The sequence below is a fragment of the Mchenga conophoros genome, linkage group LG7, assembly GCF_057382185.1.
Source record: "Mchenga conophoros isolate Kocher_MC1m ecotype Shallow Benthic linkage group LG7, M_conophoros_male_GT1.1, whole genome shotgun sequence".
Lineage (NCBI taxonomy): Eukaryota > Metazoa > Chordata > Actinopteri > Cichliformes > Cichlidae > Mchenga > Mchenga conophoros.
The window spans coordinates 52,269,955-52,292,360 of NC_140532.1; the positions used below are offsets into that span (position 1 = coordinate 52,269,955).

The window sequence follows — 22,406 nt, forward strand, 5'->3', positions numbered from 1 at the left end:
AACCCCTCAGGTGGAGCAGATGGCCGCCTCTCCCCTGAGCCTGGTTTTACTGGAGGTTTCTTCCTGTTAAAAGGGGTGTTTTTCTTTGCCACTGTTGCCAAGTGCATGATCGTAGGGGGTCATCTGATAGTTGGGGATTTCTCTCTGTTATTGTTTATATATAAAGTACCATGAGGTGAATGGTAAATGGCCTGTATTTGTATAGCGCTTTACTTAGTCCCTAACTAAGTAACTGGTGATAGCAAGCTACATTGTAGCCACCCTGGGGCGCAATGATGGAGGCGAGGCTGCCGGACACTGGTGCCACCGGGCCCTCTGACCACCACCAGTAGGCAACGGGTGAAGTGTCTTGCCCAAGGACACAACGACCGAGACTGTCCGAGCCGGCGTTCGAACCGGCGACCTTCCGATTACATGACGTACTGCCAACTCTTGAGCCACGATATTGTTGTTTTGATTTCACACTATATGAAATGAACTGAATTGAATTGAAGTTGTGTCTTTCAAAGGCTCCCGTAGGTGCGCTATGTATCAATGTCTATCACATCAGCATCACTTCGTCTTTTCTTCCTCGTCAGTTTCCAGCCACAGTTTCTGTTTCTGTTTAGTTTGCTTGTCAGTTTCTCATCAGCAAAGCTTTGGACTTTCTTTGACTTTATCCCGGCTCAGTGGGGCGATGAACGATTAGCGCTTAAGAAGTGATGTCAGTACACAATGTACTGCCACTGTGCTGGTTTTAGGCTCAGCACTGATAGCTGCTGATTGATGGGTGGGGGTGAGGCCGCCCCTAGTCCCCGCAGAGATGCCTACTTCCTTAATTACTTTCAATTAATCCCAGACTTCTGAGGAAAACACTGGTACTCTTAGTTCTTTCTCACCTCCTCCCCGGTCTTACTTCCCTGCTGCTAGATGCACATATGCTGGAGCTGGCAGCAAGAAGTGCTACTCCCAAATGCTCATCTTAAAAGAGAGACACAGATAATTTCCCGAATACATCTGTGTTTCAAGAAAAGTCCTTTTAAATGTAGCCTTGCATGCTACATACTGACGCCTTTAGAAGAAGAGGCAAAGAACAGTCTGCGGTTTGATGCGAGCACAGACTTAATGATAGCTGCTCTTAAAATGCGGAGTGTTTGTTGTGTTAACTACTGCAGCTTCTTTCTTTCTGTCAAGGCTTCAAGACATTGTAAAGTGGTCTGACATTTTTAGGCGGCTTACTCACAAAAGTCTGTTGGGTTTTTTTTTCCCTTTAGCCTTGATAAATCAGAGATGGAGCAGTCACATCTCGCCAAACAGCACCCTGTATTTCCAACAAATCACTTATTCTAAAATACTTTTAAGCCTAATGACGATGTTCTGTGCTGCTGAACACATGCTTTAAATGGAGACGTTTCTGCGTGCGTTGTAGAGTTTGTTCAATTTGGCGATTAAGTGTTTTTCATGTCTTGCCAACTTACTTACAGTCTTCCTGAGAATTGGTGAGATATATTTAGGAATCGAGCAATTTATTTGTGCTGAGATAGACTCTGGGAAATCATGTAGGCTCGGCTTTCTGCAATTGTTTAATAAAGCCTTTGGTTATTTACTTCCCTCGGTATTATTGTGTAGTCTTCTAACTAGCCAAGCTCAAGTCAAATCCATGAGTCATTTTTCTCTAATTCAGTCTGCACCAGACTGGATTTTGGCAGCGTGGAAAAATGGAGACGATGCATTGCCGTAGCATTGGACGCTGACAAAAAAACACAGCACCCAGTGGAGTTGAAGTGGAGGTGAAAGTCTCTTTGTGGTCCTGCTGATGTGTGTTGTCTTTAATCTCCCATGCACAGGTCAAAACCAGCTTCTAAGTGGACCTGGAGTTGTTAGATGCAGATTTCAGGCTGCCGCAGTCATCAGTATGCAACACTCCTCGACTTCTGTTTCTTCTTGTGACATTTTATCGCCCATCACCAACTAATTAAGCCCTGCATATTCTGCTCTGTTGCACTCCTTTTCTCTTGCCCCCCCTCCCACTTCCATCTTTGTCTCCCTTCATCTCTCTTTCATGCTTCGTAGCATCTCGAGGCCAAAGGTCTCTGGAGAGATGTCATTACTGATGCTGTATTGATGTCTCGATGCATCGGTGAGCATAGGCACACCCTGCTTATAAGAGATTATGCACACACCGTTGTGTGATCACAAGAATTTAGCAGGCAGTTTATTCACTGTGTTCATGACCATTATGCCCAGGTCAGACTACATACATTTATTCGCACTTCAAAATAATGCTTACTTATCTTATATTGAGCCTCGTTGTAACCGATTGTCCTAAAGAAGCTGTCTTAAGGGGAAGGGAGCTAAAAAGTTCCCTTCCCCTTAAGACCATCCTCACTTTCCAGCTTTGTTCTGATTGGCTGACCCTTCACAAATAGAAAGCTTGAGTCACAGATGGGTAGGGGGACAGCGTTCACAGTTAGAGCTGTGTGCCTAAGATGACCATGTTAGGGCTATCCCTCCAAAATGCCAAATGTAGAAAAACTGCTTGAAATTTAGCATTTAAAAGTCATATTCTTTTCACTGCAATTCGGGGATTAGTATAATAATTGTGTGAGAAATCCAGTTCTCAGTCTGCAGGTTTTTGGTGCTGTTAGGGCTCGACATTGGGTCCATTCTTACCCTGTGGGAAATGGTGTTTTGTCTGTACACCCAAGCAACACCATTTGAAGTTCCCCAATGACAATAACAAGCCATCTGCTGTATTGGAATTGCCCGGAGAAGTTCACCTTCCCTTTTTTTAAAAAAAAGAAAATGTGGAAATATCCACTGCTGGCATTATTGATCACGTCCTCTTGATACTTCGGCCCTCGGGAAGATTATGTTCTAATTTTGTTGCCGCTCATCTTAGCTGGCTGTGCGAAGCGGCGATAAGGATTATTCATTTTTATGATAACTGGCCAGAGGGCGGGGGCGTTCCAGTTATTATGCCGTAGCGTTTTATGTCACAGCTCCTCGAGGTAAACTAACGGTCCTGCTTAAGAGGGAGAAATATGTGGGCTCTCCTCTGTGCATTCTGTTAGTAAATTGGTAAGTCAGCCCACAGCACAGCCTCACTTGTGTTAAGCGTTTTATTAATGTATTTTGCACTGTCATCAGCAGGTAGCGATGCTCATTGCGCAGCTGTGGCACACAGGCACAGTCGGCTTGCGCAAACACAATATAGTGTGACAAATGATTTACCAACATAACATAAAGGGCTCGGGTAGTTTTTGTATTCCTTTGGGCTTTTTCATTGTGGCTCGGAATGAATCGGTTGTCCCTTGATGGGGCCGGTGAGCATTCAGAACATGATGGCGGCTTGTCAGTGGATACCCTCCCCATTAACAGGAATAATGTGATTAGTGTATAATACACACAAGAGGGCACACTGAGGACAATCTCCTAATGCTATAGTGTGCTGGCCCCTTCAGCACACTGGAAATAACTGTAAAGCACGTCAGTGTCCTTGCTCCTCTCAGCGTCTCTTGTGTATTTGCGATATAGATGCGGCACATCATACCGTTTGACTTTATAATCATTCCGCCATGATTTTTATTGACCTTCCCCTGACAGCGTGGGGTGACACAAGCGGTGAAAGCATTTGAGCAGCATTTTCTCCAACAGGAGGAGAAAACTAAATAAGGGAGATGAAGCCGGAGCATACAGAGTTGTTTTGTTTCACCTTGTAGCAACACTGTTTTTGACTGTGGAGCCAGACAGCAGCAGGGAGGGAAAACATTCAGCTCTACAGCGATGCTCGGCACACATTGATCTTGGAAGTCTTTTGACATATCTGCTCGCACTAAAAATATCTGCAGTCTCACTCTCTTCTGCTCTCTCTGCTCTCGCTGGCTGTTTTTTTTTTTTTTTTTTTTTTTTTTTAATTGTTAATTTCCTTGCTTTTACTTGCATAGCATGCATGCATGCATGTGCAGCGAAAGGCATACCAATAAACAGCACGAACACGGTGCTGAAACAGGAAAAAATATGAAATTTTGAAATGTAATATATATGCAAGTTCTGTTTGATGTTGCCCAGCTTTAGCAACATGCTGAGCCTCACTCAAAGTGAGCTTCAGTTCGACTAGCTAGGCCATCTCAATTTTGTGTCACCTTTGATCTTCGAGTTCCCTGTCCCCTCAGCGAAAGTGCCTCCATTTGCTGCACTTGCAGGGAAGAAAGTCGATGGTCATGAAGCTAAAAAATAAATAAGAATGTGGTTCAGTCTCTTTTGACATAGAAAGATGTGACTCTAGTTTTGGTGGTTGCTCCAGACTTAAATACTTCAACATGTAATGGAGGGATTTCTAACATGGGTGTTCATCCTCCAACATGTATTAATCTTCTGAAGAAATTTTCATTTTGGGATTAATAAGATATAGATTGTACAAAGGTCACGATTTAATTGAATTAAATTAGAATCTAATGCTAATTACCAAATGTTTTTATGCTAATGCAATAATCATGGTCACTGTGATACTTGGCAAACATCAGCATTCTTGTACATCAGTGTGAATATTAGCATACCGAGAGTTGGCTCAAAGCGCTGCTGCACCGGGTGCATTTTCACAGACACTCTAACAAGATGTTGACTTTTAATTTTGCCTTTAAACAAACCTTCAGTGAGTTAATATTAATCTTAGTGGGGTATGTGTTCTGTGTTGTTTACACCAAAAAATATAAAAAAAACACCCGCAGTAGAAACAGGCAGGAATGACTCATCAACATCTAATGACTTAATATGAGCCTTGTGATCAAGGTCTACCTCCTTTGTGGGTATAACGCTTTAGGACCACACGATGCATCCCTGCAGAAATAAAAACAGGGGTTAGATCCAGAGCTGTTCTGTTAACATGTTTCTGCAGCTGATGACATTAGCTGTAAAAACCTGGTCAAATCTATCATCGTAATGATTATCTGCACCAGCAGCTAAATCAGGAGGGTTGCAGGCTTTCCGAGTTTTGTGTGCAATGACAAACGTCTGTGCCTACGGGAGGAACCGCTTCCATTTCCGTCCAGCCTCTGGTCCTCTCTGTCAACCCAATGTGACCCTCACAGGAAAAGCTGCAGGGCTACAGTGCTGTAATACTATCCACCAGAGCCCACAGGGGGGAAAGACCAGAGAGGGCAGCAAGTGATGGAAAGATGAGATGGCTCATTGGTCAAAATGTTAATGTTGATGATTTTTGCACCCAAATGTATTGTTTTATTGTTTTTAACCTAATGTTTAGCTACCACCTTGTAGTGTGGGGGACATTACTCCTTACTTTTCTGAATAGTAATGCAGTACGCAACTTAATTACTCACCAAACAAAGTAATTGATTACACCACTCGTTCCATTACTTTCTTGTTACGCCATCAAATGACCTAAAATGCACAGTCTCATAATTACCATTTAACAATATAAACCTTAGACCACACTCCAATACAAATCCCTATCCTAATGAGGACCAACTGCATCTTTCTTGTGGTCTTTAGGTGTGAACACAAAGCACAGATGAAAACAACCAAAAGAGGCTTCAAAGTTATCGCCATAGTGCTCGTCACTGCCTTGATGCCTTGCTGAGTTACATTACTGTTACTGAAAAATAGAATGTGATTACATCAATTATGTTACTTTGTAACGTGTTACAACCAATGCTGCTGTCTTGTAGTTTACATACTGGTACAGTATTGGTATAGCAATAGTTAAAGTTTTTCTTCTCCCTGCTCTCACCTTCAACCGTTCATGGTAGATGCCCCTCCCTGAGCCTGGTTTCTTCCTGTCAAAAGGGAGTTTTTCCTTCTCTTTGTTGCCAAGCGGCTGTTCATAGGTGGTGGAGGGGAGGCAGTTGTTTTGATTTAGGGCTACATGAATAAGAGTGAAATGAATTGAACCACCAACAAGTAACTTCTATGTTATGTGATTTCCAATAAGTCCGAGTAGCTCCTCAGTCTGTGAATCTAGCTCTGCTAAATATTGTTTTTAGTCACGGGAGAGGGAGACAAATGAATAAACAAAAAGCATTTATGCCGAATTGAAACCTTCATCCATGCTCTGTTGGACATCGGTGGAATCAAATTCGAAGCACCGTGAAAGAAAAGAATAAGCACTGCTATGAATTAATTTCAGTAGTTTGAATTCTGTCACGTACATTTTCTACACCCAACACAGCGCAGTGTGCATTTATTCTAGCCACTGAATGTGAGGTAAATTGATCTGTCAGTATGAGAGACACATATAGACAGTTTTAAAGGGAAAGAGTTCAGAAGAGCATGTCGTTACCGAACATCTTTTTTTCCTCTTTTTCTCTTCTCCTGCCCCATTACTTCCTTTTAAGGTATTTTATTGCTCTCACTGTTGGATGTCTTCTTTATATTGCCATAGAAACACAAAAAAATCTCTGAGCCAGTGCAAAACATAAACATGACCCCTTTTTTGTGTGCTTCTCCTCTCTCCCTCTTTTCAAGTCTCAGTGTTTGCCTTGCAAAGCACAGCAGTTGGAAAGTGTGCCATTTAAAATATCAGTGCTTCTTGTTGTCTTTGTCATTGTCAGAGGCTCTTGCAGTGAGAGCCCTGATTGTTATCGTGCAGATTATCACGTCTCTTCGGGCCTCAAAGGCCGTGTGTTTGGATTTCAGCTCCAAAGCACATGCAGACACTTGCAGAGGAACATCACTGAATATAGATGTGACACCGCTTTAATGGCAAAGTAAACCAATACGTAGGGAACTTCAACTTTCTCAACAGGAGTTTGTTCCCTACTATTTATTAGATCTAATGAGCCTTGCTGCACTGCCTAGCCTCCCTCTGACCCTATAGTAATATCACCCTCCTTTCTCTGCGCTCGGTGTGTTGGGCTTTTTTGAAGCATGGCCTTCTTGATGAGATGTGGCAGTGATATAGGGAGCGTTCTAGTTCTCCTTATTAGCACTGAAGCGGAGGGAAGGGGCGGGGGCATAGGCAGCAGGATTGAGGGCGTCAGAGAAAAGGCTGGAGGGAAAAGGAAGGCACTCCAGACACTTTTTAGGACACGATTGCTCAGACCATTTAGATGCTAGTGGTTATGTATTACACTAAATTATGGTCTGCGTATAATAACTCAGCGCTGTTCTGTTTGAATTTAAAGTCCGCGCAGTCATTTGTTTTTACAATATGCAGGTATTGTAGAAATACCACTAGACAAGACTTAAAAAGTCAATCCACTGAACACCTTTTCGCACTGACCTTCATAGTCCACAGAGGATAAATCTCGGTGACTTTCACAATACCCTTGTTTATCCTCTTGTGCCACCCAGTGGTTAGTTTTTGTTGTCCATTTTTCAGAAAATACTTGCAAAATTATTTCATTTCCCATCATCCTCTTCTGCACTAGTTTTCATACCCCCGTTCTTCGACTGTCTTTTATTAGTTTCTTCGGTTGAGTTGATTTGTTTTTGGTTAATAATAAAATACAAATATGTGACTACGTACACCCGATGGCCACTTTATTAGATACACCTTGCTAGTACCTTTAGCCTTCAGAGCTCCCTTAATTTTTCATAATGTAGATTCAAAAAGGCTGATATTCCTCAGAGACTTTGGTCCTTATGGATAAAATGGCATGATTACACTCTGCAGATTGGTCAGCTACACAGTCATTATGGAAATCTACTCTTCTACCCCATCCCAAAGGTGCCTTATTGGATTGAGATCTGGTGGCTGTGAAGGTCAGTGAACTCAAAATAATGTTCAGAAAACAAGCTTGAGATGATCTGAGCTTTGTGACATGGTACGTTTCTTGCTTGAAGCAACCATCAGAAGTACACTGGGATCAAATCGATAGACATGGCTGGAAACAATACTTGCTTGTTTTCATGTTGCTTACACCGATTTTGAACCTACCATCCAAACGTCACAGCAGAAACTGAGACTCATCAGATGAGTTCATGTTTTGGTTTTTTCTTTCTTTTTTCAGTGGCACTTGGTATGGTCTTCTGCTGCTGTAGCCCACTTGCTTGTGAGTGTTGTGCATTCAGAGATGCTCTTCTGCAAACTTTGGTTGTAATTGTATAACTTGTTGCGTGCAAAGCAGTCTGGCCATTCTCCTCTGACCTCCGCCATCAGCAATGCTTTTCTCCCAGAGAACTTTTTCAGACCATACTCTGTAAATCCTAGAGATGATTGCGGATAGTAGGATTAAGCATAATCCCTTTAAATCTGCATTTTCTGCAATACTTGGACCAGCCCATCTGCCACCAACAACCATGCTGCCTTCAAAGTCACTTAAATTATCTTTCTTCTATGTTCTGGTACTCAGTTTGAACTTCAGAAGGTCTACATACCAAAGTGAAAAAAAGAGAATAAATAAAGCATGTGGCCCGATGTGCCTCTATATTCACCCTCTGGTGTTTGAAAGTGTTAACATTAAGCTACACAAGGCCTGAATTGGCACTTATAATGATCACTCAAAGCACTCAGTGGCCACATTCACACAGTGCACTTGATCAGTCCCTCATCCACACACATAAGCCCTCTGAGGCTCAGGGAGAACATGCAAACTCCATACAGCAAGGTTCAAACCCAGAACCTTCTTGCTGTGAGGCCACAGTGCCAACCATTAGACCACCGTGCCACCAGCTTCAAATATTTCTTTCATTGGCGTTGTGATCTTGCTCGTATTAGCATATAAAAGAAGAGACAAATTGCCACCTTCCTGTTTTGTGTTTCCAGCAAAAAGCCTGTGACTCTAAAATAAACTAGACAACTTTGAAATAAAAATAACCAAAGGAGTGGGCAGAGCACTGATATTTTTAATAGCACAGTCAAATGAGAACCAGGTTACCAGTCACCACATGAAAGATTATAAACCACACCAAGGAGCTTGGTCAAAATAATGTATGCAGTGTGTACCTCATGCCCATGTTAACAAATTATAGACTTGCTCACCTCAAACTGGAAGTCATGGGCTCTGTCTTCTTTGTATTAGAGGGGATTGCATCTAATTTGTGTTTCAAACTACCAGCAGAAATGACTGTTGTTCATTTTGCCCGTCTTGATGTCTTTCTGTTTGCTTTTCCCCATCTCTCTCCTCCTCCTCCCCTTCATCTGACCGTCCTCTCTAATAACACTGGGATTGGCCTCACTTCAGTAGCCATACTAGGCACAAAAAGCAGAGAAAATGAAGCAGCTGAGTTAAGGGAGAGACACACCTCAGGTCTAATTACGTGCTGGGTGTCCATTCACAACAGCCATCAGCTTTCTTTAGTTATTTATGTGGTGTGTGCTGTTCTGCCTTATTTAGTAACAGATTTAAAAGAAAAAAAGAAGCTTCACAATCCAGTACATTCTTGACAAAATAGCTTTGTAATAAACAACAGATACACTTAACTTGTAATTGGCATAGATGAGAGGCCTCTATCAAAGAACGTCATCCAAATAAGGGTGATTTACAGTCCCCATAGAGCCCCAATCCTCTTTGGAAGTTGCTATGGTGGTTTTCCAAATAGATTTAATGCGTCTTTTTAATCATGAGAAGAAGTAAACTCCACTCGGATAGGTTTGAGCTTTGCACGTCTGAAAACTTTCAAGGACTTCCCAAAACTTAAAGTTACAAAAGTTCTGTGAGGTTTCACAGGGGAGCCAACAACCTTTTTTAAGTGCAGTCACATATTCTCGCTGGCACTGAGATCTGGACTCTATTTTACCCACTGGAGTGCATTGTTACGAGTCACATTAGAGTAGCTGGTATTGCTTTCACTTTCTCATCAATGAGCTAACAGGTCAAGGTCAAGGTTCTTTATTTGTCACATGCATAGTTATACAAGTATAACACACAGTGAAATGTAGCCTGACACGCTCCTCGACATGTGCAAAAAATATATATATACGTGTATATATATATATATATACGTGTGTATATATATATACACATATATATACGTGTATATATATATACGTATATACGTGTATATATATACACGTATATATATATATATACGTATATACGTATACACGTATACGTACATACGTATATACACGTATACGTACATACGTATATACACGTATACGTGTATATATATATATATATATATATATACACGTGTATATATGTATATATATATATATACACGTGTATATATGTATATATATATATATATATATATATATATATATATATACATATATACGTATACACGTATACGTATATACGTATATATATACGTGTATATATATATATATATATATATATATATATATATATATATATATATATATATATATATATATATATATATATATATACACACGTGTATATATATATATATATATATATACGTGTATGTATATATATATATATATATATATATATATATATATATATATATATATATATATATATATATATATATATTAGGGGTGCAACAATACACAAAATTCACGGTTCGGTTCGGTACTTTGGTGTCACGGTTCGATATTTTTTCGATACAAAAAAAATGTTCATGCCTTTTTAATTTGTCATTTATTAAATTTTCACGGCACATTCCGCACCACATCTCTGTGCGTTCATCATTTGTTTGAAGCCAGCTCACCTCCTGCAACTACTTTTCCGAGAATACGTGCTTCTTTTGTGGTTCGGACTCCTTCTGACATTTCTTTGGAGGTGGAGGAACATCACAGTAATTGCTTAAAGGAGCTTCTTCGACATCTTTAAGAGTTCTAAACAAATGTCTGTCCTCCTCCTGAAAATCTTATGTATGCAAACACGCGTTGCAACTTCTTATCTTGTGCCCGTTTTTTATTTTGACAGCGAATGCGCACCTGCGGACCACTTATGTGCAGCCCTGGTTATTTCGCTTGTCATATTGCAGCCACAGAAATTCTTTTGTCCATGAAACCATAAAGCTGCACTTTCTTTTTGCCTTATAGTCTGATTTGTCATAACTTTTCCGTTTTGTGGTAAGTTTTTCTTTGGCTGTCACTTCTTCACCCTGACCTGTCTTATTTGGCTCAGCAGAACTAAAATATTGTGGCGAGCTCAGACAAGGAGGAGACGGAGGTATCGTTTGGTCTTGCTTCCCGTGAGCTAGCCAGGGAGCACAGCCGTTTATTGACATCTGCAGAAGAACACTGCCGCTAGCTAACTGCTCAGCGCGGCAACAGCACAGCAACAACAACAACAACAACACCACACAGGGCGCCCTCTGACCCGGGAAGGACACACCATCGCAGCGAGAGGGCGTCACCCGTCACTATGGCAACATAAACAAAACATAACTGTACAAACAGAACCCCGAACAGCCCTGACCCGCTACATAGCCCCCACCTAAGGGGTCAGTCGTCCCCGACGATCCCATTACCCCACACAAAGTCCTGCAAATGTCCAGGTGCCTTCTTTTGGCGCACCGGCCGGTCACGACCGGCGGGGTAAAAGTCACTCGGGTCAGAACATGGGGTGCCACCATCATCCCGCTTCTGACACCAATGTGGCGAGCTCAGACAAGGAGGAGACTGAGGTATCGTTTGGTCTTGCTTCCCGTGAGCTAGCCAGGGAGCACAGCCGTTTATTGACATCTGCAGAAGAACACTGCCGCTAGCTAACTGCTCAGCGCGGCAACAGCACAGCAACAACAACAACACCACACAGGGCGCCCTCTGACCCCGGAAGGACACACCGTCGCAGCGAGAGGGCGTCACCCGTCACTATGGCAACATAAACAAAACATAACTGTACAAACAGAACCCCGAACAGCCCTGACCCGCTATAATATATATCCTGCTGCTTTTACACACGCACTCACATAATGCTCAGCGATTCTCTGCACGATCAACCTCTCACATGTTTAAGCTTGCTGCAGGAGATTTTACTTGTCATGTTTGCATAGTAAGCTAACGATTAATAAGACGATGTCAGAGGAATTGGTGCAAATTATCATCACTCACAGATCAGTGCTGTCGCTCTCTATACACAGTTCGCGCGATTGCAAAGTGAAAGCAAAAAAACAAGCGCAAATTCAAACGCGATTTCAATATGTCACATATTGACAGTGGCTCACAGATGCCAATGACATAATTACCCAGCTACATTTCCGAAAGAATGCAAAAGCATTGACATAGATTTTTCCTTCCTACAATAGCCCGACGGGCAGGGTAGCCCATCTGAAAAAAATCGCTAGCCCCAGGACGTCGGGCTAGCGATATTGCAAGCTCTGTATCTGATTGAGGAATCACTCATCTTTGGAAAAGAGAGTTTATTACAGAGAAATGGCTCTTTCCAAAATAAAAGCTATACTATCCGCTTCTTCTGGGCTATATTCTCAGCAGCATAAGGAGAATCATGTGCTAACAGCTGTCTAAATGACTCGGCTAAAGTTAGTAGCATGCTTGTTGTTTTTGTCTTTGCACTAGGATGATGTAAATGTGCAGTCATATTCGTTGTGTTCCCACTAGTGCTTTCAGGTTAATCTCGTTGAAATGACCTTAACGCCACAACACGGCAAATCTCCGTTAACGAGCTACCACCGATCGCCCTGTGCATGGGGCTAGACGGCCAACACGTTAACGAGCTAACTGCGCTAACACACTAGTTCCCACCCATGTAATTGAGCATTGCATGGCACATCCAACATACTGTTTTACTTTAGTCCATGACTCGCTTACCTTCAGGGTCATACGTCACATGAAAACCAAAATAATTCCAAACGCCAGATCTGAATTGGGGGGGGCCCATGTTGCAAGGAGAGCTTAACTTCTGTCTTGCTAGCTTGCCCTGTGCTCTTCCTTCTGACTATGCTGTCTGTGTTGAGCGCTCAGTGGATCTGCGCTCGACAGTGCAGCCTAGGCGGAGTAGTCGAACGCAGATTCACAGAGCGCTCAACACAGACAGCATAGTCAGAAGGAAAGTTGATAAAATAAATTACAAATGTTGTATTGTTCGATACATATGCGTACCGAACCGAAAGCACTGTATCGAACGGTTCAATATCGATACGAATATCGTTGCACCCCTTATATATATATATATATATATATATATATATATATATATATATATATATATATATATAAGTAAGTAGCATTGGAAATAGAAAAGCACCATCAGTGGGATCACACTAGCCCCAGCACCAAGGAGCTCTCATAGAGCATATTCACTGTTAAAACACCCAATAGAGATGTCCAATATTGGGACTTGCATTAAAAATTCAAAAAACTGTTTAATAGGTGCCCTCTTCATGCACCTTTTAGTCAAAGATCGGACCACACCCCTCTAAATCTCGACCTGTAAAATTAAGTGATTCTGTTTTGCCCTTCCTTACAAAACCTGCCCAGAGACAGACAGACGTATAAACACCTGCCATTGTGGCAGCTTCTGTTGCTGTCACCAGAGGCACATTTTCCCAAGATGACACACACACACACAGACAAACCTACAAGCTGAAAACAATACCAGCCATGCAGTTACAGCTGGTGATAATGTACTGTAGTAATGACTATAAAGTAGTCATGGGACTAAAAACCAATGTGGTGGCGACTGTCGTGCCTGGTGTGATCCCATTATGAGATCATTTCTAGTGTTTCTTTTTTTCTGTCCCTTAGTCATCGAGGGTGTTTTGTTTTTGTTTTTTTACTTGTAAAGCCGTTCACACCAGATGATCTTTATATAAATAACATTAAAGTTTGGTTTTTTTCAATCAGTGTCAAAAAGTTTCATTTGATTCCATCTTGTTAGAAAACAAGACATAGCAGCTACTTTTACAGCTGGCAAATTATTTTTATATTCAGCCATCTAAAAATGACATTCATACACAAATAGCCATCGCACCTACTTTGCACATCAGTGGATGATTGGCTCCCTGTGGTGCATCTTTGATTAGCCAGAGAACGGGATGCTCCAGCAGTTATAGAAACCGTCTGATAGTGTGTCCCCCCCCACGCAGCACCACCTCCCCCTCCGTTCTTTAAACACCACCGCTCTGTCTCCTCTTCCTCTCCCTCCACGCATCTGTCACTTGCGTCTCGTCTCCCTCGCTGCTACGCTGGTTCCCTAGCTTAACAAGCTGCTGGGGGACTTACATGAGAGTGCACCCAGAAATTTGTTGAAGGGATCCAAACAAGTGATGATTCATCCCCAGATGGCTCTATTTCCATCTCTCCTTTTCTTTAATACCTTAATGCCCGTCTCCACCTGTTTCTGCAGCTCTACAGAGTACCTGATCGATTTGAATTGAAAGGGCTTTTTCTTTTAGATTGATTAAAAAAAAGAGCATCCGTCCATATATTGCATCCATCAATCCTTAAATGAAGAAGAAAAGCTTCTTTTAAAAAAAAGTTGATGTGATGCTTTAAAGTCACAGCTTCTGTTGACAACTAGTCAAGCCATGTTTTGTTTTTGCTGCTCTTCCTTTTGCATGAATGCGAGGTGCAGAGATCACTCTGTGCATATGAATGAAAGTAAAGGAAACGCCTCCCCTTATTAGAGCTGTGGAAAATATTTTTTTGCACATACACAGTTGCATTCCAAGTACGTGTCGATACAAGAAATTATTTTGATTGCCTTCATTTTAGTACGACAACATTCGTGTTCTCGTTTCTCGTTTCACACTGAGAAAAAGGTGAAATGGTAAATTACTTATCACGGCGACGTCTTTCATATGATTTCTTGAATGTACTTGTATACGTGTGAGGTTATGAGCCAACTATTAGTCATTAAAGCTGGGTCAACAGTGTTTTTGTAAACAGTTAATCACACCAGCTTCACTTAAAAGAAGTCACTGTCCTGACTAGCTGGTAAACAGGATGTAGCATCTTCCCTCAGTGTGTTAGAGCACAAAAGATCTGTCTGTTATGAAGTTTGCTAGTATAACTTAAAAGGCGTTGCTATGGCTCACCTGTTTGAGCTTGTGACCCGGATGCTGAAAGCCACAGCAGGGGCCTCGGTTTGAGTCCATTGTGTGTGTGTCGTTCCCCCTCTGCTGCTTTCCCGTCCATTTCTGTCTCTGAAATGTCACAAATCAATCTTTTTGGGACTGTTTTTTTTCCCATTTCTTGAGAGGGCATTTACACACCCATAGTTAGTTTTACAATGGCGTTTGGTTTCATTTCACACAGAGTGAAGTCCGATAGCTTCAGTACAGAAAACTCAAGAGCGTCAAATGCAATGCAAAATGTTGTTCGCTGGATTCACATCCGCAAAGAAGACTATTACAAAGCAATGGTTCTGTCCTGACATTTGTATGGAATCATTCTGGAGACGATGTCTTATCCGTGTTATTGGTTTTGAACATACTACAGCAAAATTAAATGAAGCTCGACCCACGACTGTTGACGCTTGGAAAATCTTCTCATCCTGTATATGTCTGTAACCCCCCCCCCCCCCAACCCCGTTTTAAATCAATAAAATGTTGATCACAAAAAAAACCTCAAGAGCGTTTGGTCCGCTTATCGGCCAGATACGTCTGAGGCAGGAGTAACGAAAGGAAATACAGGAAGAAGCTGCCGTGTTCTGGACTAGTCTGGACACAGAGAATTTACTTCAAGCATTTGGAATAAATCTGTGCAATTTTAATTCATTGTAGAAGCTAGTTGTGACATTTTGTCCACAGTGCATATCTGTGGTACTCTGCCACATCCTGGAATGCAAAGCACACTTGGTAATTGAGTTGGATTGAGGTAGGATCACATTTTCACCTTAAGCAAACAACTCTGGGGTTTGTTAGGACCTGGAACGATCTAATCTCCTTGGTTGGCTGTGGCTCAGGTGGTAAAGCAGGTCGTCTACCAATCAGGAGGTCGATGGATCCACGGCTCCTCCTGTCCAGTGTGTGTCTGTGAATGTTAGACGTACAAGTTAAGCACTGTGTGAATGAGACTTATAGCAGAAAACATTTAAAAACAGAATGTAACCATGTAAGCACCAATCATTTTAATTTGAATTAGGTTTTTTTTCAACAGATCCTAATTCTAACAGTGAGTTGGAGCATCTCAAAAGCTGTGATGGCATTTAGTGCTCTGCCCAAAGAACAAATATAACTTTAAGGCTGGACTTGGTGGAGGGAGAGAGGAACTCAATATCCTGTTTTGCTTTGTTTTGCAGCTTCTTTAGGAAGTGGGTGAAAATGAATCAGATGAAACTGTATTCAAGTCCAGGCCTTCTTATTTTTCTCGCCACCACCAACTCTCCCCTGAGGACACATTTTGTTTTCATGGCCATTACACTGAATTTCCATTATGCACTGTCATTCGTTTTTCCTGTTTAGCTTTTTTACTTCCAAGCTCTCACCTTCTTGCACGATTGAGCTCTTTGTATAATTGGACAGACATCTTCATCAACTCATTCATTATGTGCATGCGTTTTGAGAATAACAGTTATTAACCTTGTGCTCGTCCTGTTTTGTTTTTTTTCTGTAGGACTTCCTCACAGATTTAATGATGTCAGAGGTGGACCGCTGCGGGGAGAACGAGCACCTCATCTTCAGAGAAAACACACTGGCTACAAAGGCCATAGAGGAATACCTCAAACTGGTGGGACAGAAGTACCTGCACGATGCCCTCGGTTAGTGATTGGAAAGGGAGCTTTCTTCTCCTGCACGTAGACACTTCCTCTGATGTCTGTTTATCCCCCGACCTTTTTTCTAACGTCGAAGCGGAGCGTACACGACACAGGTTGGGAAGGATTAAGAGCAGTGTTATAGTAAATATTAGTAAAGGGCGAATATCACCAGGTGAGCTTGTAAGCTGCCCTGCAGTGGCCTGATGGCTGTTTGTGTGGCTTTATAAAAGTGGCACGTGGAGAACGGAGCCTCAGGTGGGAAGAGGGGAGGGAGCAGAGGTGGCCAGGCAGGTGATAAAGTACGGGAAAATAGAGTTGGTATAAGGAAAAGACAAGTAAGAGACAAGCAACAGGCTGAGGACATAACATAATTAGCACAGTATCAAGCAGGTGGACCAGTGAGAGGGGCGATGATGCACTACAGGTGTGTTTTCCTCCTCTATCTAACATTTAAGTATACGTCCGCCAAACCACGCTTTCTAATATCCTTATTGGGAATCATGCCTTTCAGTTTCTCTGCCATAACAGTGAAACTCATGCTGACTGTAAGTCTCTTTTTTTCCCTCAGAGTGGACGATAAGAGAGAAAGACGGTGTTTTTCTGTTAAAGGGTGAAATTGCAATACAGGCTCTATCGATTACTGGGTCATTCCATCCCAACATGGGCCCTCTGTTCGACCGTCTCCAATTTTCGTTAATATTTTATGGTCCAAAGTTTGGACTTATGTAATGATTGCTGTGAAATCTTAGCTTTTTGCCCCTCGAGACACTTGCAGTATTTTTTTTCCACACATTGAAATCAGAGGCAACGTTTCAAGATGAATAGCTCAAACATTTTAAAGAAATATGACAAGTTGTACCAGGAAAAAAAAATAGAATGTCCAAATAGAACTAAATAGAACTAAATGTAATTATCAGATAATAATTTAGTTAAATATGTGCATATTTTGAAATCAAAATAAATCATAATTAATTTTTTCTTGGTCAGATTTTACCATCAAAGATGAATGAAAATTGCATTTTTTTTAATTTATTGACTGAATATTTCAAGAGAGTCCAGTGAAAATGTCAGGGTTTCATCTTTAATTGTTTTTGAGATGTTAATGTTTAAACTTTGCCTTTGATGAATGTCACTGTGCAAAAATATGGCTTGAATGGGCTCAATGGACCGTTTTTCAAAAAAGAAATGGCTTTGAAAGATATTTTTCACAGCGGTCATTATATAAATTCAAGCTTTGGACATTAAAATTTGTATTCAAATCAGAGACGGTCGAGGAGAAAATATTCTAAAAATGTTCTTCTGAGAAGAGACAAAGCAGCAGAAGCTAATCTGTAAATGGCTCCCAGCCTTCCTGGCACCTATTTTTAAAACTTTAGATTTTAATTAATTTATTTATTTATGGTATTCTGCTAGTGTTTGTGTTCTTCTTGTCCACATGAGTGTCTCTTTCTGGCTGTCTTCAAATTGCTGCTTGTTTCCTTGCGTGCCTTTCACTTGGCTGACTTCAGACAGAATTTGAGGTCTGGAAAATGATGCATCACTGCGTTGCTTTTATTGTTTGACGTCTGGCTAACCGTTTGATGTCACTGGACCCAGGGTAGCACAAGGACGGCCAAGCTTTCCTTTTTAGACCACCAGAGACTCAAGACGCTGCTGTTCCATTTTCAGTCACACTGATTAGAGAGGAATAAAAATCTCAGACCACGGCCAAACTTCAAATTCGCTACTTTTATGTGTTGTTGCCTTTTTTTTTCCTTTACGCAATTCTTCTGCACGACCTTGTTTGGGTTGTGCGAGTCTGACGGCTCTTGTTGTCTTTGAGAGCTCAACTGATTATATGACATATCAACAAGGAAACATATAAGTAAATATATTCCTTAACTCTTTTTGTTTTTTAATTTGTAGGCGAGTTCATCAAAGCTCTGTACGAGTCGGATGAGAACTGTGAGGTCGATCCATCCAAGTGTTCGTCAGGTGACCTGCCAGAACACCAGAGCAACCTGAGGATGTGCTGTGAGCTAGCCTTCTGCAAAATCATCAACTCATACTGGTGAATGCTGGAGCTTTTCTTGTTTAAAAGTGTGTTTAAGTGTCTCCAGTGTGCACGCATTGTAACTTTTATCCAGGCTTCATCGTTTTGTATTATAAACACTGCTACTGAGGGGGCTTTTAATTAAGTTTTATACAATGTAGCAGCAGCTGCCAGATATGTAAATACAAACAACTGTTGTTCTAAGTGTGATTATAGCAACAGCTCAACAATGATTTAAAGAACCTGCTGAGAGGAGGAGACGCATCACATGATGAAGGAACCTCATGATTAATGTTCACTCAGCCTACAACCTTGCTACATCCAGCAGCATAGACAGTAATATGAAATACTAATACCATACAAAAATATGCATTATTATATCAAGTACACAAGTGCCGGGAATGAAGTCTTCTTTATATAACACCAGTTTAAAGTAAAGACCCTACAGTGTCAGAGTAAAAAACCCCGACAATCAGACGATTAGCTTTGAGCAGCACTTGGTGACAGCAGGAAGGAAGAACTCTCCTTTAACAGGAAGAAACCTCCAGGAGGACCAGGCTCAGGGAGAGGCAGCCATCTACCTTGTCTGAAAGTCTACATTTGGATCTCAGAGAGTAACTTCTCTCCTCTCTCTAATCGCCAACAGTGTCTTTCCACGAGAACTCAAAGAGGTTTTTGCATCGTGGCGGCAGGAATGCAGCAACCGAGGTCGACCGGACATCAGCGAGCGTTTGATCAGCGCTTCCTTGTTCCTGCGGTTTCTCTGTCCGGCCATTATGTCCCCCTCGCTTTTCAATTTGATGCAAGAGTATCCCGACGATCGCACGGCACGCACGCTCACGCTCATTGCTAAAGTCACGCAAAACCTGGCAAACTTCACCAAGTAAGTTTCTGCTTTTGTTGTGTGTTTTGAAAACACCTTCTATTGTTAGAGTAGAATTGTGGACTTAAAACTCTGCTACGTTGTTTTTCCCCCGTTTCTCTTTCCTGCCCCTGTTCCTAACAGATTTGGTAACAAGGAAGAATACATGTCCTTCATGAACCAGTTCCTGGAGCACGAGTGGACCAACATGCAGCGCTTTCTGCTAGAAATCTCAAACCCAGAGACAATCTCCAACACAGCGGGCTTTGAGGGCTACATTGACCTCGGCAGGGAGCTCTCTACATTGCACTCCCTTCTTTCAGAGGTGGTCTCCCAGATGGACCAGGTACTTAAAAATATGTTGGTCATTAGCTGTCCATCAAGATCTGTGTGTGGTCAGCCGTCTGCGCAAGAGAGACAAAGAAGAGAGTGCAGGCAGGGTGGCGTGAGCAAAGATGGGTGTCAGGGGTGATTTGTGACAGAAGCATAGCCGTGAAAGGGAAGGTTTTCAAGACAGTTGTGAGACCTGCTGTGATTTACGGTTTGGAGGCAATGGCGTTGACAAAAACACAGGCGGTGGAGCTGGAGGTGTTAAGACTTTCATTAGTAGTGGCCAGGATGGACATGATTAGAAACTGGACAAAGGACGTTGAACATGGAGGAGGAAAACGGGAAGGACACAGACGGAAGAAGTGAAGGAGGACATGCAGATGGTCGGTGTAACAGAAGAGGATAGGGTGAGGTGATCTGCCTAAAGGGGAGCAAACGCAGCTGATGTGCCGCTGCCCCTTTCAGGAAGAGATCCGTGAGTGACAGGGAGAAGCGCTAATGGGAGCAGCGCAGCATATTGAGTTGAGTTGGGGATGGCAGCTGATCAGACATGAATGAAACATTCTGTCACTTTGAAATTTCTTTCTGAGTGATGACTCTCCGACGTAAACATAAATCACAGCACGGCCATTGATTTAAACTTAAAATCAGGACTTTACCACAGCTGAGCAGGCGGCCTGAAAAATGGCTCGTGACGACAGGTTAACGCGCAGTTAATGGGCCACATTAGAGTCAATATTTCATAGTCCTTCTGTTGACTGACATGGAAAAATGTGTACATAAAAGCAGATTTATTGGAAATTTGGCTGTATTGAAAGACCAGCATATGTGAGCACAGAGAGAGGGAAGCAGATATAAAGCAGACGAGTTTAGCTTGCGCTAAAACACAAGGGTGGAAGTAAAAACCCACAACAAAGCCGTATTTATTGGTTTATTGATTTTTTTTTTAATTATTTTTTTTTATTGATTGATTAAAGGTGAGATCCTGCTGCTCAGGATTTCATCTCTCTAGTGTAGATCAGTATGTTTATCCTACATCATCAGTAATTTATGATGGCATTACATAAACAGTGCGCCGGGGGAGAACACACTGAGGCCGGGGCGAGGCATGTTCTGGGCTTATAAGGACATTTCCATTAGCCGTGGTAGCAGATGGGAAGCTGGTGGTAGCAGATGTTTTTTTTTTCTTACTGTAGATCATTCTACCTAACCCTTTCAATAATTCAGAAATCAAAGTCTGGTTGAACCCCACCCCCTGTCCATCAGACTGCAGTTTAATTATTCGATGTGGCGTGGGGGAAATAATGTCTCAGAAATATGCAAATTACAAACTCAAACAAACTGCACTTTAAATAAAATTGAATTAACGCTGCCACTGAAGTGGTCCGGAGCAATATTTAACATGGATTACATTTAATTCTGACTTCTTATTATTATTTGCAGAGTGCAGCCTCTAAGCTGGGTCCTCTGCCCAGGATCCTGCGAGAGGTGAACACAGCTCTGTCTAACCCGTCCAGTGTCCAGATGACACCCGGCCAGTCCTCCGAGCAAATGGGCTCGCCTCCTGCTGAGGCAGTCTGCAGCATTTCCACCGGCCTGCAGAAGATGGTCATAGACAATGACCTTTCCGGGTAAGACATTTTAAAATATAAATACACTCAAATTTCTAAAAAGAGAAATGCGAAAAAAGTGCTGAAAAAATACCATGTTTGTGCAGCTGAGGTATATTTCACCACACCGTTGTGGTATCCAAAGAGTCAGCTAGTACATGTTTAAATTGCTATAAATAGAAAAATCACTCAACATCTATGCCGCAGAAAAAAACGAAGTGGTCCTGAAAGAGTCCTTTCATCACTGAACAATTAAAAATAAATAAATAAAAGGGATCTGCCAGTGACTCAGCCTTCTCCTAATGATATAGACTTGAAGCGTTTTGGAACATTTGTTCAATTTTTAGAGAGCTGAATACCCTTAAGTGTAACATATAGCGCAGACATGTCTGAGTTTGTTTACAGTTTTTAATAATGTACATCTTCTCCAGCTCCAACACTAGCAGCCAGCTCTGGGCATATTTGATTACAGGTCGGGTCTGGAATTGATTTGAGAGATGGGCTACTTGCAGGTAGTAGATGTGCTGGAAGGAAACTAATCTCTGTCACTTGCAGACTGATATCAGTCTGATATCAGTCTGCAATTTCTCGTAATGCAACAATTAACTGTAAAACATTTTTGTAAATCTTATATCTGTTGCCTTCTACAGAGGCAAGTTGCATTTAATAGAAATTCACATTTGCACTCAGTAACCTTTCTGTTCCACAGGAATATAACCACAATACAAGCAGCTAGCAGCCACTTGAGTCGAGTCCCCTCATGTTGTGCTTATTGACAAAGACTCATTCAGACTGATGGCAACATGTTGGCGATCTGCGTGCATTTATAAATGAAACAGCAGTTATTTGCAGTCGGTTCACGTCAGTGGGACTGTCTGCAGAAAGCCTCGTACCAGGTGACCTGTGCAACTGTCATGTGGTCACAGAATATAACAATGAAATATATTCACCAGCCAGAAGGTTGACATGTGTGTTTTTACTTGTGTGAGTAAGATATTAGCTTGCTCTGAATCAGGATGTAGTTTTATCAATGTGAGTGTGTGCACTAGTTT

The 22,406-nt window shown here is 41.8% G+C and overlaps 1 protein-coding gene across 9 annotated transcripts in view; it reads left to right on the top strand.

The window, feature by feature from the left end:
• The window catches only part of LOC146571092 (disabled homolog 2-interacting protein-like), a 171,431-nt gene that overhangs the window by 131,201 nt on the left and 17,824 nt on the right, over positions 1-22,406 (top strand). For all 9 annotated transcript variants that reach the window (XM_085280058.1, XM_085280057.1, XM_085280061.1 and 6 more), the window contains 5 exons: positions 16,379-16,523; positions 18,426-18,570; positions 19,199-19,435; positions 19,559-19,760; positions 21,188-21,375. In XM_085280058.1, the coding sequence (XP_085136184.1) occupies positions 16,379-16,523; positions 18,426-18,570; positions 19,199-19,435; positions 19,559-19,760; positions 21,188-21,375 (917 nt within the window). The remainder of the gene's footprint in view (positions 1-16,378; positions 16,524-18,425; positions 18,571-19,198; positions 19,436-19,558; positions 19,761-21,187; positions 21,376-22,406) is intronic.